A 14,161-nucleotide genomic window follows, 5' to 3' on the forward strand; every position below is an offset into this window, starting at 1 on the left:
TAAGCAAGCACGTTCAGTGTTTTGTATACGATTATTGCGTATTATAAAATCAAGACAAAACAATTATTATGTATAAGGGTTAGCATCGGAAAGATCTAAAATGTTGAGGTTGAGAATAATTGTTGGAAATCATACTTAAATTGTTACAAATGTGGTAAAAATTAAGTCTGAAAAGATGTTTCTTCCTTATTTTGAGTTTTTTATTACAGTTTTGGAAAGCCGAAAACGTACTTGGCGTATGATGATAAAAGCAAAAAGGTGTGTGCGAAAATGAACACAGTAATACAAACAAAACTGTGGTTTCAATACATTATGCAAAATTGCAAGAGTTTTGTCAGATGACAAGTGCGATTTTTATCAACTTGATGTAGAAATGGATGATGTGAAATATTTTACATATGCTCCCTTGGTTTCACCCGATGTAGAACGCAGTTTTTCCGCATACAAGGTTATACTGGTAGCTCAGTTGGTAGAGCAGCGGGCTACGGAATGGAAGGTCCGGGGTTCGATCCCAGGTGGTGACAGGATTTTTTCTCGTTGCCAAACTTTCAGAACGGCCCCGAGGTTCACTCAGCCTCCTATAAAATTGAGTACCGCGTCTTTCCCGGGGGTAAAAGGCGATCAGAGCGTGGTGCCGACCACATCACCTCATTCTAGTGCCGAGGTCACGGAAAGCATGGGGCTCTACCTCCATGCCCCCCCAAGTGCCTTCATGGCATGTTACGGGGATACCTTTACCTTTTTACAAGGTTATACTATCCAACACTCGGCGGTCATTTTCATTTGAAACTTACAAAATGAATGTCGTTGTTTATCGCAGCAGGAACCGAAACCAGGCGAACAACATGCAAGAAAAGTAAGATATGGAGTAGATGTGATCAATAAATTATTAATGTAGCAGTTAAATATAGGGAGAGCAACATTGTACGCTATATACGTTTTCAGCATTCTAAAACTGTAATGCAAAACTTTAAATATAAAAAGAAAAAACATCTTTTCAGACATGTTTTACCAGTAGTCTAGACCTTTCCGATATTAACCCTATTGTCTTGATTTTATAATACGCAATAATCATATACAAAACACGGAACGTGCTTGCTTAGGCGTGTGTCAAATTCGCTTCCGCTGCCTGTACCTGAAACGCCGCTCCGACTACATTCTGTCCGGCGTCGTGTGTTCACCTCAGACTAATACAAATATACCGATGTTACGGCCCTAGTGATAAGCCCCAGAAGCCCGGAGTTCATACCCTTCCTGTATGAGCACTGGAAACCTGTATTACCTTCCAAGACTTCACCCAGCCTATTTTACTTATGGGTAAAATTAATCAGTGATGACAATATAATAATTTAAAATATTCTTTCTTATATTTTTTGTAATGTGGATTGTTGCAATAATATTTATATTAATTATTTAAACTTGATTAGCAATATGAACAATTATTAGATCAATATTTTTATTAATTATATTAATTGACCTGTATCACGAATGAAATCAACGTTGCAGATGATAGATGAGTTGAGGGGGGGGTGGAGAATGTTGGTGGAATCATAGAGGAAACGAGAGTGCTCTGCTGCTTTGTCTATCACAAATTTTATCACATATATATATGTTAATCCTTAGACAATAGATAAGACTGAATTTTACGAAATACACACATTAAGGGATGGAAATAGGAGGCAGTAATGATCAAAATAATTATACCGATTTATTTTTTTTAACCAGCAGACGTGCAGCCTTTAAATTTAAAACAAAGATTCACTCATAAAATTGGGTTAGACTATTCATCTTATCTCTCAGAATTGTTTCTAAAATGTATAAGGAAAGTAAAAATATTCAATTTCATGTAGGCTACTCCCTTGAAATAATTTTTTTTTTTTTTTTTTTTTTTACTTCCGAGCAGAGAGGAGAGAGAAAGAAGTCGACAATTTTAAAAATTCACTAAACTATATTTAACTAGAGACGTAAAATTTAAAATGAAGGTTACTCTCTACAATATTGGTTAAACATTCTTAGATTTTTTTAAATACCATATCCTAAGGTACTGATGAAAAGGCAGAAAAGGGAGTGAGAAATCTCATGTCATCCGATCTCGATGAAAGTCGATATCTGGGGATCTTTGCGATCACAGAACACGAATAAGGTATTATTTAGTCCGACTTTGTCCCTGAAGTGGTGGAGTGGGACAAATGGATGAAAAATTAAATTAGATATCTTAGGGGTTTTCGAGACGAAAATTACGAATAATAGAATTTGTGCGAATTCAATATGGCAGTTTCAGTACCATGAATTATATTTTAAAAAATTAAACATCGGATATCGTACAGGTAACACATGTACAGTATTTAAGGGGGTATTTAACACCGTTTGATAGTAGGCCTATACATTTAGTAAAATCCAAAGTGTAATTTCTACATATTCTGAATGAATGTTGTGCTGGAATTTAATATAGTCATCAGCCAATACCTCTAGATTAATAAACAACTTTTTAGAATCCATAAAATACAGTTGACCTATTTATTGTGAATGGTAATTATATTTTTCAATTGGTGCAATTTGTGCAGGGAAAATTAGTTTCTCCGATATTTTGTACGATTTCGAATATTTTAAAATGCTTTCTTCTCTGTTCTATTCACAATGTGCGTGTGAAGAAATTATTGCCCTTGTAATATCCATTACAATCCTATTTATTATAATCTTATATAAATCTAACTTCCGCAGCATGCAATTTTACCCAGTTAACCAAATTGTATTTTGATTACTAAGAAGAATCGTAATTTTATTAACTTGAATTGTCGCACCACCAGTAGACGATCCCTAGATTATTACTGGACAAATCTTGTATATTGATCTGGTAAGGATAGAATTTTATATATATATATATATATATATATATATATATATATATATATATATATATATATATATATATATGCGCAATGCAATGCTTTTTCCTTTTAATTAAGAATTAATTTAATTATAAAATGTAGGAGAGGTACTGTAAAATAATTGCGAACGGAAGTCATTTACATTTATTAAAGGTATTCTTTGAGTAGGGACTGTACCGTGGTGTGTTTCATAATAAGGATAATTGATATGAGCTGCTGTTATGAAAATATGAACGACTCAGAATGTTATCGCATCTCATTCTCGCAGCTTACACAAACAATATTGGCTCGCCTACTGGAAATGTCATCGAGGTCATCTGCCAAAATCGGTGCCTCCGACTATACCACAGACTAGTATATACAGTCACGAAGCTCAATATGTAATAAATGTGGAACCATAGATAGTTGCTAACCACTAGGATCGCTAATATCGCCTCATTACAGAAAATGCGAAATAGTAACTGCACAGTATATTGTTCCTACCAACCTCACAACTCAAGCTTCGTGACTGTATATACTAGACTGTGGTAGTACCCCAATTCATATCTGTTTCTGTCGTGCATTATTAGTGCTGCACTCTTTCCACCAAAATATAGAGTGATATGTTCCGTTCTGCTGGTAATCGAATAACATTCCTGTTTGACATCCATGAAAACAAGTTTGATGCTTTACAATTTGAAACGGAGTACGGGCAAATTGGTAACTTATAAATCAGAATCTATCTAGATCACTCTCTACTATGAACTGTGTTGTTACATCTGCCAGTAATGATAGTTGTAAATAAGGTCGAAGACAGAATATTTATATAAGATAAATCAAACCTAAGGGATCGGCATTTCTGTCATCTCTCGGTACTACAATTTAACAAGCAGATCGCCAGTTCTCACAGATAACGTTCTTGGCGCCTGAAGGCTCTTCAGTCTGGCAAGTGATCTTTCTCGTAACTAGTGAATTATTTAACGAAATGGAGAGAATCTCAACCTGAATTTCAGTGCAGTTGCTTAACAGGGCCTTAATTACATTCAATACATGAGGTCGGAAAAATCAACGCATACTTGTTACACAGCAATCTCACTGTTCGATAACAATGGCGGTAATTTACTTTTGTTTTAACCCCTGTCAGGACACAATGCGTGAGTTTTCATATCGATCACTTACTACACTAGTAACACAATTCTGCTGGAACTTTACATTGTCAGTCCGAGCCAGTTATCTGAATTGTATTGAGAAATATGTATTTTTAACAGTGGTTAGATACACAGTACAACAACAAACTCATTTTTCTAGTATTTACTGAAGAAGTCGTTGAGTTGTCTCTGCAAACAATTGTGATGTTAAATTATTTAATAAGTGAGGAAAATTATGTTCCGTTCTCGATAAACAGAAACGTTGTCTGAAGCGTAAGCGGAAACGTTGATCCAATGCTTCTTCTTTTCAGTGACGAAGCTTGGTTTCACCTGAGAGACTATGTGAAACGTCAACTATTGTCATCTTTGGAATACTGGAAGTCCACATTGATCTTATGAAGTCCCACTACTATATATGAACAAAAATGGGACCGTTACGTGAACGACATTTTGAAACCGTTTTTACAACTTCTCACGGAGCAAGACTAGAATTAGGAAGATGGTCCATCTGCAAACACATGGGTATATTCAGTGGAAGCCCTACATAGAACTTTTGATTACAAAGTAAGAAATAGTGGACTATGGCCCGGCTGGGGTTCCAGATTTGTTGGTGTGTGAATTTTATGTTAACAAAAAAGTGTACGAAATCAACTGTGGATGTTCTCAAGGAAGAAATACTACACGGTATTAATGAGGATGTCATGAGCTTCAGCGAATGCCCTAAAACTGTATACATCGCTGCAACATGTTTGTAGAACGTAATGGAGAACATTTTGAGTAACTACTCTGAAATTCAGGTAAGATCACTTCTATTTCCTTAATTACATAATTCTCTAGTTAACGCGGGTGATCACTTGCCAGACTGTTGTACGTACCATGAAAAGACAAGAATGTTATCCGCGAGATCTGGCGATCTACTTGCCAAACTATAGTTTCGAGAGACGCCACTCGTACAGGTCTTAAGAGTTTTGGCTGACCTTGTGTTCTGTCTATAGATTTAGTATTTAGCTGAGGAGAAATAAAGTATCAGGGATAGTTGTGTCGAGTGAATGATCAAGAGTCTGATTCAGAGTGCTGAAATAGAAAGGTTTTTGCACTACTTTTGGAAGTTTGTTTCCTTTCGTAAAGTGGTATTGACAGTTCTTTTAATTTAGCATTTCTTTAACACTGTCTATCCATATATGACTTTCAAGAGAAGTTTCGAAACCTGATATCGGGGTGTTCCTTTGTTGGTCCATAGGAAGTGTCTTGTCAATTTGGACGTTAGATAACTGTAACGAATCTCAGGTTACTCTTAATATTATGAAGATTGTCGTTTTATTTACTCACAAATAAGAAAACATAGGATAGTTAAAGGTTTTTTGCATTGAAGCAAGGTGACTTAAAAAACAATTTACAGATAGTCATCCAGGAAATATTTTGAATATTCCGTTGTCATCTTCCATTCTCCTGCAATTTCTGACTATTTTCTTCAATTTGAAATCCACCGTGACCTTTCCCCTGGTATTTATGTTGCCTATTTTTGGACCTCATGCAGTTAGTATGTAAAATAGGCCAGGTTTGATTGTTTAACGTGGCCAGCCTTTTTCCAATTTACTTCTGCTCGTCACAAACGTTCTCGATCTCTGTTCTATATGACTTCCTCGTTTTTAGTTCATTTCTTAACGATATATTGAAGACTTGTCTATCCATGTTATGTTAACAATTTCTCAACTCTTTAATCTGTAATATGGAACCTTGTCTGTACTCTGTACAGGAGAATAAGGAGAACCCTAATGATCACAGCTTCTGCATTAATCGTTTTAATTATATTATGGCTGTTACTCTAAAACGTAGACCAATGCTTCTGAATTTAGCAATAGATTTTTTAACAATAGATATTCGTGTTACCTCTTTCTTGCTGTAAAGGTTTCAATTTGGCGGAGTTAAATTTCTATTCTTGTGAATGGTCATTCTTTTCGTTATTTCTTGCAACTTCTATCCGATTTTGGCCAATATTTTTAGTTTTCTTAGGTGCACCGTCATTATAATTCTTTGTTAAATCGATAGGCTCATTCGGGAGTAATCTCGAATATTTTTGTCCATGTTGCTGGAAGCACAATATTATCTGCAAATCGTAGATTAAATAACTTCATTTCATCTGTTTACTTATCGTAGTGGGGTTCTCAAACTTCCGAAGACCTCTTCTAAACGTCCAATTCCAAATAAATAATTCTTCCATAATTCGTTTTTCTTTTAGCTATTCTTTTGCAACATATCAAATTTACGAGTAACTACAATGTTAGTTTTGCAAGAGTAAAACGTGATGACCTTATACATGCCACAAAAGCGAGTCATTTGTGGAGGTGGTAGTCAGATCGTCTTGCTGTAAGTGTGGTGATGGAATTGCAGGATAAGTTTGATTATAAGATTCATGGAAATCTTCATTTTGCGACTTTGTTATTGTGGGCGTTTCAATTCCGAAAATCATTGCATAATTTTATTGTTGAAGACAAATACTTAGTAGTTCTGATCACTTATAGATATATCAAATTGGCCATTCCCATGTTATGAAATGGCAACATAATATGGGAACAACCACTAGAGCCTCCACTGTCGAAAAGGAATTTTTTGGTAACGACCGCTAGATGGAAGTACAGTGCTTCCATGCAATTCCATAAGGGTTATAACCAGACTTCGGCCTAGGATCACCGATTCGCGAGACTGAAGTTTGGAACGCACGGAGTATACATGACGTCATGACCCCTGGGGTCGTGGCTAACGAGAAAGACAGGCTTCGTCACGAATTGGAGTCACGTGATTATTATGGTCTAGTCATGGCCATATTGACAATCGCCTAACATAAATACATGTTCAAAGTTCTAAAAAACAAAGGAATTGCTATATTAAACTCATGTTAAGCGTGCATTTATATATAAACTTGTTCAGTGTCGGCCATGTTATGACTAGACTTCGTTGAATTGCCACACGCAGCATGCAATCAGGTAGTATAGAAGAGGTGAGCGACCTCCCGTCTCGTAGTATAAGCAGTTCGTGTTTAGAGATGTGATCGGTCCAAATAGATAGAGCAGCTACAGCTAATGTATACCTAAGTAAGCACATGTTTTTGCATTACTGTGGTTGGAATTGTCAAAGCTTAACATTTGTTCAGTGCAGACAAGAATTCAATCAAACATGCTACAATGAGAGTGTTGCTGTTCCAAACAATTGCCCCTAGAATACCCTTACCCCCGCAGCCAGTCTTGACCCGTTGGAAAACGTGGTTGGATGCTGTTAATTATTATGCAGAATATTACGGCAAAATAATGGAGATAATTTATGCATTGGATAGCACAGACAATTCCGCTGTTGCAGCTGTAAAATCATTGCCTTCTGAATAGATATTGGAAGATATTCTGTTAATTGATTCTAATTTTAAAATCGTGTCCAAAAGCATCACCCTGTTAGAATCGTCTAAAACACAACTCTCAGAACCCTTTGGTATAGTGTATAAAGTATCACAAACAGTTATCCAAAATAACAATTCACTAATTTCAGGAAAAAGTGAAATGTAAGTTGAGAAACATTATTGCTAAAAATTCTGCCTATTCACAACTTCGTATTATAAATGATGTACCATCAGGTCACGACAAGATGTCTGAAGTTGGTGTACTAAAAAGTAGTGACTTTCCGTTCTTCAAATATGCACGTATTACATCGTGTGATGTTGAACGTACATTTTCCCAATATAAAAACTGTTTGAGTGATCATCGGAGGAGGTTCACTTTGCAGTCGCTCAAAATGTACGTAACTCTTATCTGCAATGCACATATTCAAGGATGATGTGAGTATATTACATTAAATTTTAAGAGTTAATATACCTCACTACAAAATAATTGTGTATTTACATGTTTAGACATTTCCTACTATCATTCATTATATTTCTTGAATGCAGGATACAGGTTTTATTGTAACCGGAGTATACTGCTCAGTGTTTACAACAGAGGCATACTCTATCCTTTCCACGCCCCCTTCTCATACAGTCTATACTGCGTGCATAGTAAACCTTACGATTCTCGTGGCAATTCCACGAAGTCTAGTTATGACTAAGAATGTGACGTCGCGCCGTAGCCTGTCTTACTCGTTAGCCAGGCCCTGGGGTGGTTTGGCACTGTGAGAGTACAGTTGGTTTCGTAAGAAATTACTTTACCTCATTTCTAATTCTGCTTGGTGTGGGTCCTTGCAATCACCACACTTACTTGAGATCCTGTGAGTAAACAAGTATATTTTATTTCTTTTCATTTATTTGTTTGGTTATTTTACATTCATATTTCTGTTACTGTTAATTTAGTTGTTTTATAATTCACACTACTGAAGAAAACCCCGATTATCCATCATTCTATTAACCGATTGGCGGATTATCCGACTCTCTTTCTCTCGCTTTTTTTTTTCTCTTACAAAAAAATATGAAGTAGGTAGTGAACTTTATATTAGCTCGTTTTTTCTAGAGAGTGTTCTTACAAGCATTTACTTTAACACACTATTATGGTCTACTGTTCGAATTGTACTTTATAGACCCATCAAAATGTCTTCCACGGGTATGAAAAGAAATCATGTTGTACTAAGTATAGAAAAAGTGCAAATTATTGAATGGTTTGGGGAAAGAGAGACTGTGGTTTACCTCGCATCAGAAAACGAGACTGGAGTTACAACTGTGTAGCCGTATAATGTAATACAAATTAAGGATAGAGTGTATAAAGTATGTAAGTCTACAACACGATATCTCCACTATTCTCATCTTTCCACAGACAGCCATTACAATGAGTTTCCTTGCCCCTTAAAAACCTGTCATTGGCAACCAGACTTAAACTAGTGAACTTCTGATTTTCTACCTAGCGTGTTAAATACAAGATCATGGAGGGAAATACAAAAGTGTAAATATTATTCACTAATTTACGAATATCTTTTATGGTATGGATTATCCGATTTTTTCAATTAACCGTTCAGCCCACCCCCTTCTTTACCACGGATAATAGAGGTTCTACTATATGTCGAAAATTAAGAGCACCAAGCGTTCCCTTCAGAACGAACTTATAGAGAAGTTCGGAAAGGAATATTTTCTTATTAAAGGGGGGAAAAAACACTGAATTTTGCAAATTGTTAAAAAAGTATAAGGACAGATAGAACTCCATTCTTTCAAAAGCATTGTAATAGCAAAAGATACATGGAAAATATTTAATTATACAGTCAAAACTGGCCTTCAACATCAGAATCAGATATAAAACATGAAAAAGAATTTATTCGAGATTTGTGTATTACGTTGGAACATGCCAACATCCCTTTAGCGTTCCTTGAAAAAAGTTATTTTGAGTGAAAGTAGGAGATACTTTTCTTCTGATACGCTGCGAATGTACTCGTACCTTGTAATTCGGTGCATTGAATTGTGAAGAAATGTATTTTATGTAAGTACTGTATTTTTTTTTCTTTTTCGCTCTCACACAAATTAATAATTCATACTGTTAAAACTTTTACAGTATAATGTAAATTGAAACCTGTAATGTAGGCATTATTTGTTATACTAGAAATGCACTGTATAAGAATATATATTTCTACACGTAACATTTATTTTGTGTCCAGTGACTGAATGTTTTCATGTTGAGCCAAGGAGTAACTGCACTCTCAACCTCCCATTCCCCTCGATCTACACAACAGAGTGGTCAGTGCGTTTGTAACTTGATGCGTTTCGGTAACCTAAACCGCAGTCTGGTTATAACGTGACTTCTTTTTCAATTTCTAGATGGCAGCATAGTGAAATTCATAAAAGTGGTTGTCTTGAAAGTTCATTAGGCTGATCAATCTGTTATATGTGATCAGAGTTAGTAGTAACCATTTTGTCAAACTTCGACATGGTTTTAAAGTTATGAATGTATCCATATCCTTCCGCTCCGTGTATATGTTTTCAACGTTAGAAATCGGAAATGTCAACGAAGCCCAGTGGCTCCGACTCAACGTAAACAAGCCATTCAAGCACGATAAAGACGTTTTGGAAACTTTTCTACTACTTCACAGTCTCTCGACTCTGCTATTTTAACAACATGTGAAGAGTTTTTAAAGATTGCGTGAGCTACTTCGGTGAGGGTACTACAGTAACTTCCCCTGTTAGGGGCCTCGGTTGCATTTTCGTTATCAGTTTTTGTAGCTTTGATCATTAGAGCCCGACAGCTTTTCGCGTCATGCATCGGCTGTAGACTGAAGCATATCCTCTTTTGCTTCGTAATCTTCGTACCTATTTTACCACTGATGTACCGGCAGTAGAAAATTATAAACGTAACAGTAGTAACAAAGCAGAAAGTTACAAACAAGTCAAAGTTCTTGGGTGGTAATTGGCCCCGTACTATTTCGAAGAAAAATGAAATCATTTTTACGATGGACCATGTACAGGGACATCATTTTATTTTACTTCAATTTTTATTGTACCTGAGTTTTTGAATGTACTTCACTCCCACCCCCTCTACTAGTGAACTTCCAACTGTTCTCCTCACAGAACCTAGCGTATACAGTCAGTCTCCTTAAGGTCGTAGTAAACACAAACAGTATTGAGTTAGTGAGTATAGTACGTTCCAGAAAAATGTTCGCGTTTTCCAGTGACGAAAGAGTTTCAATATTGGATCATATTTTCTCACAGGTACTGTCGTCCGTTTGCCTACGTCGCATACAGATTTCCCTCACCCGCAGCTGTTTAAAATAACTTAAATAAAAGTAATTAACTGTCACGTGATTTCCCCCCTTTCTACGATCCTGCGACATAACCACTTGGACGGACAGTAGAGAGCATGTCTGAGTAATGTTATTTGTGCGGGTCGGACTGAGGTGAAGATTGAATTTAGAGTACGTAAGGTACTCTTTTATATAATAGGTATAGAATTATTTCAACATGAGTTACTAGTACGAATGAACGAAACTGGTAATTGGAATTAGATGCAATAGTCTATAGTGCGACAATATGCAAAAATGAACTGAAGCCTGTATCTAAATTAACGGCCACCATTTTCAAAAATGTGTTTAAATATCCATATTATGATTATTTTTCAATTTAACTTCATTCTCTATATTGTACGCTAATGTGCTGTAGACAGTATAATATACACTGCATAATGAATACGTTCGCATGGATAACTCAGTTCGTGAGTAAAAACATTTATTATGCAAATCTAGTCTTTCAGGTGAAGCTCTCTGTAAAGCAGATTTGAATAATTTCAAGGGAAAAATTGTTCCGGGGCCGGGTATCGATCCCGGGACGTCTGGTTGATCGTACCAGCGCTCTACCAACCAGAGGTCCCGGGATCGATACCCGGCCCCGGAACAATTTTTCCCTTGAAATTATTCAAATCTGCTTTACAGGGAGCTTCACCTGAAAGACTAGATTTGCATAATATATACGCTACTGTGGACGTTAACAGAAAACCACAATTCCAAGTCACACAGAGATTGTGTGCACTCGTTGTGGGTCTCTGGCGTTTCGTCAGCCCACGCGAGTTGTGTGGATATAAAGGGAAAAGTTGAGACGGTGTCGGGTGGAGTTCCCGGGTAGCTCAGTGGTAGAGCGCTGGTACGTTCAACCAGAGGTCCCGGGATCGATACCCGGCCCCGGAAGAATTTTTCCCTTGAAATTATTTAAAAACATGTATTGTTAATACAGTACTGTATTTTGATTAAACAAAGACCCAATGAAAATTATCAAATTCAAAATTACTATACATATCTCCTAGTTTACGTAAATGGATGAACTACTTTTCTTCTCTCCTATACCTAGTAAAGTGATTTGTTTGTATTTTACGCCAGAATCATCGAACTTCAATCGTGAAAGGGGGTAGCAAAAGGTGTTTCCGGCTCTGAACCATTAATCCAAACGTATAGCCAGGTTAATATTTAAAATGTTAGTAAAAATAAAATGATGTCCCTGTAGATATAGAGCCATAGCCTTACTTTCGTGAATTAATCTACAGTGTGTCCGCAGAAACATTCGGGGGTTATAAATTGCTATAATTCTGTTACTTAAGTGTTTTACGAAATTCATACCGGTGTCATTAGAAAGAACAGCTCAAAGGATTTCAGGAAATCCGTAATTGATAATTGTTGACCGAAACAACAAATGACAGCACAATAAGAAAGAAAAAACGCCGTTTCCGCTGTTTCGCTTGTCGTTATTGCATTGTTGGATGTAAGCAAATTGTGCAAAATGATCTGAATGTTAAATTTTCAAGTCCAACTACCTGGCCGCCTAGATTCCTGGATATGACAGCATTGACCTTTTTGCATGGGGCTTTATTGAAGATGTGTACAAGAGCAAAATTCGAGATTTGGTGATTCAAAACATCGTATTGTTGAAGCTAATAATTAACTAATTATTTTCTCTAATAATAAACGCTTCAAATGCTGGTAAACACTTGGTAAAAGTTTGATTACTATTTTGATGTTGTCGACATACAAATAGCGCCCACATTGAAGTGTAGCAACGAACATAAAAGATTTTGAGATACAGTAGTTGTATAATATAAAAAAAATAAATTTATTGATGCCGGAGTGATAATTTCTACGAGCGTATAAAGTCGGTATACTCTCATGTGCTATACAATATTTTATCCATTACTGATATTTAAATTTAATTTTAAATTTTAATGTGTTTTCTGTGAAGAAAAGTAATAAAGGAATGAATGTGTGGAGTTTATTGTTCTTAATATGTTGGTTGCCATGGAGAGAGTGATTTAAAAAAAATTCACTGCTGTGAATAAAGTCATTGATTAGATTGCTAAGGACGATGAAATAAAGACCAGTTTAGATACCAGTTATGGATAAAATACAGGATGAAACGTGCTGCGTGGTCCCTCAAACGCTTAAAGACAAGTACATCATCCTCATTAATAAATAAATAGTAAATCGTGTTTGTACTCACCCGGTTGCTTACACCACGTCCTCTGTCTACGAGTCACTGAGTTCATTCCTCGAGAGTAGTTGCGTCGCCGAGGTAGGGGGCGGACACATAAGACCAATAACGTAGTACACAGTACGTGCAAATGTATTAAATGGCCTTTGATTGGCTAATAATTTTTGCCCCCATTTATGAACAAAGAAGGGACTCCACTGTATCTCTAATATTGCAACACAATTGCCCGTTTCATGCATCCCGCAGTAAAATATAAGAATCTTATAAAACCTAAAACAAAAAAAAAAAAAAGCTAAACGACGCTTGTAAACGTAACAAGGGCTTAAGGAAGCCTAACAACCAAGAAGGGTAGGTAATTAATAAATGCTTATAATACAAGAAAACTGTCCGGAAACGTTAAACAATCTAATTTTATTGTACTACGATACATTTAAGTAACTTAATTTTATTACTTCGATAGTTACGTATGCCCGTTGTCGCGTCAAAGATGTTCTGGAATCAAATTATACTTGAACAATAAAATTATTCATTTAGTTCTTCGCTAGTACTTCACAGGTGACGTTTGGGTATGGATAAAACAAAAACACTGTAAAACATTTACTACTGAAATTCATTTGTTGAAACTTCGTGCATACAGCACTGAAAGATGGGAGATTCCTCAGAAGTCAACATGACCCCCATTGCGCACCCTGCACAACTCATAACGGTGATGCAATTCAGCCCATGACCGTTGCAACATACGAGGGGTGATTTGTTGAAAAGTTTGAGTAATCTATACCTTCAGATAATCAATGTTCTTGGATTTATGTGAATAGACAATGTTTTAACAAAGCCCTACACGAAGAAGTCAGGATGGGTTAGATCTGGGGAGTTTGGGAACCAAGTCAAGAGTAAGCTGCTTTTCGTACTGGGTTTCGCCTGCGACCTCCTGCATGTTTTTTTTTTTTTTTTTTTTAACACAGAACCTGTTTCTACAAATGTTCGATACCACAACATTATGGAATCGTATTTAGGTACATTACGCACACCATACTCACGTCGAAATTCCCTTTGAACTCTTTTAACACTCTCAAATTCAGCATACCAAAGAACATATTGTGCCGGCTGTTGATTTGTAGTAGCCAATCATCTACGATTTTTATTTGTCCTTTCAGATTATGCATTGTTGATTATCATATATGTAAACTCCCATTTTTAATCATATTACCAGCAAGAAATTGTTC

General features: G+C 36.2%; 1 protein-coding gene across 8 annotated transcripts in view; it reads left to right on the top strand.

Moving 5' to 3' along the window:
* The window catches only part of LOC138701333 (band 3 anion transport protein-like), a 734,049-nt gene that overhangs the window by 387,183 nt on the left and 332,705 nt on the right, over positions 1–14,161 (top strand). Inside the window, exon 2 of one of the 8 annotated variants that reach the window (XM_069828109.1) lies at positions 4,327–4,812. The exons of the other annotated variants lie outside the window; for them this stretch is intronic. Coding sequence (XP_069684210.1) covers positions 4,777–4,812 — 36 coding nt within the window. The 5' untranslated portion in view covers positions 4,327–4,776. The remainder of the gene's footprint in view (positions 1–4,326; positions 4,813–14,161) is intronic. 8 annotated transcript variants of the gene reach the window in all.

The sequence above is a fragment of the Periplaneta americana genome, chromosome 6, assembly GCF_040183065.1.
Source record: "Periplaneta americana isolate PAMFEO1 chromosome 6, P.americana_PAMFEO1_priV1, whole genome shotgun sequence".
Taxonomy (NCBI): domain Eukaryota; kingdom Metazoa; phylum Arthropoda; class Insecta; order Blattodea; family Blattidae; genus Periplaneta; species Periplaneta americana.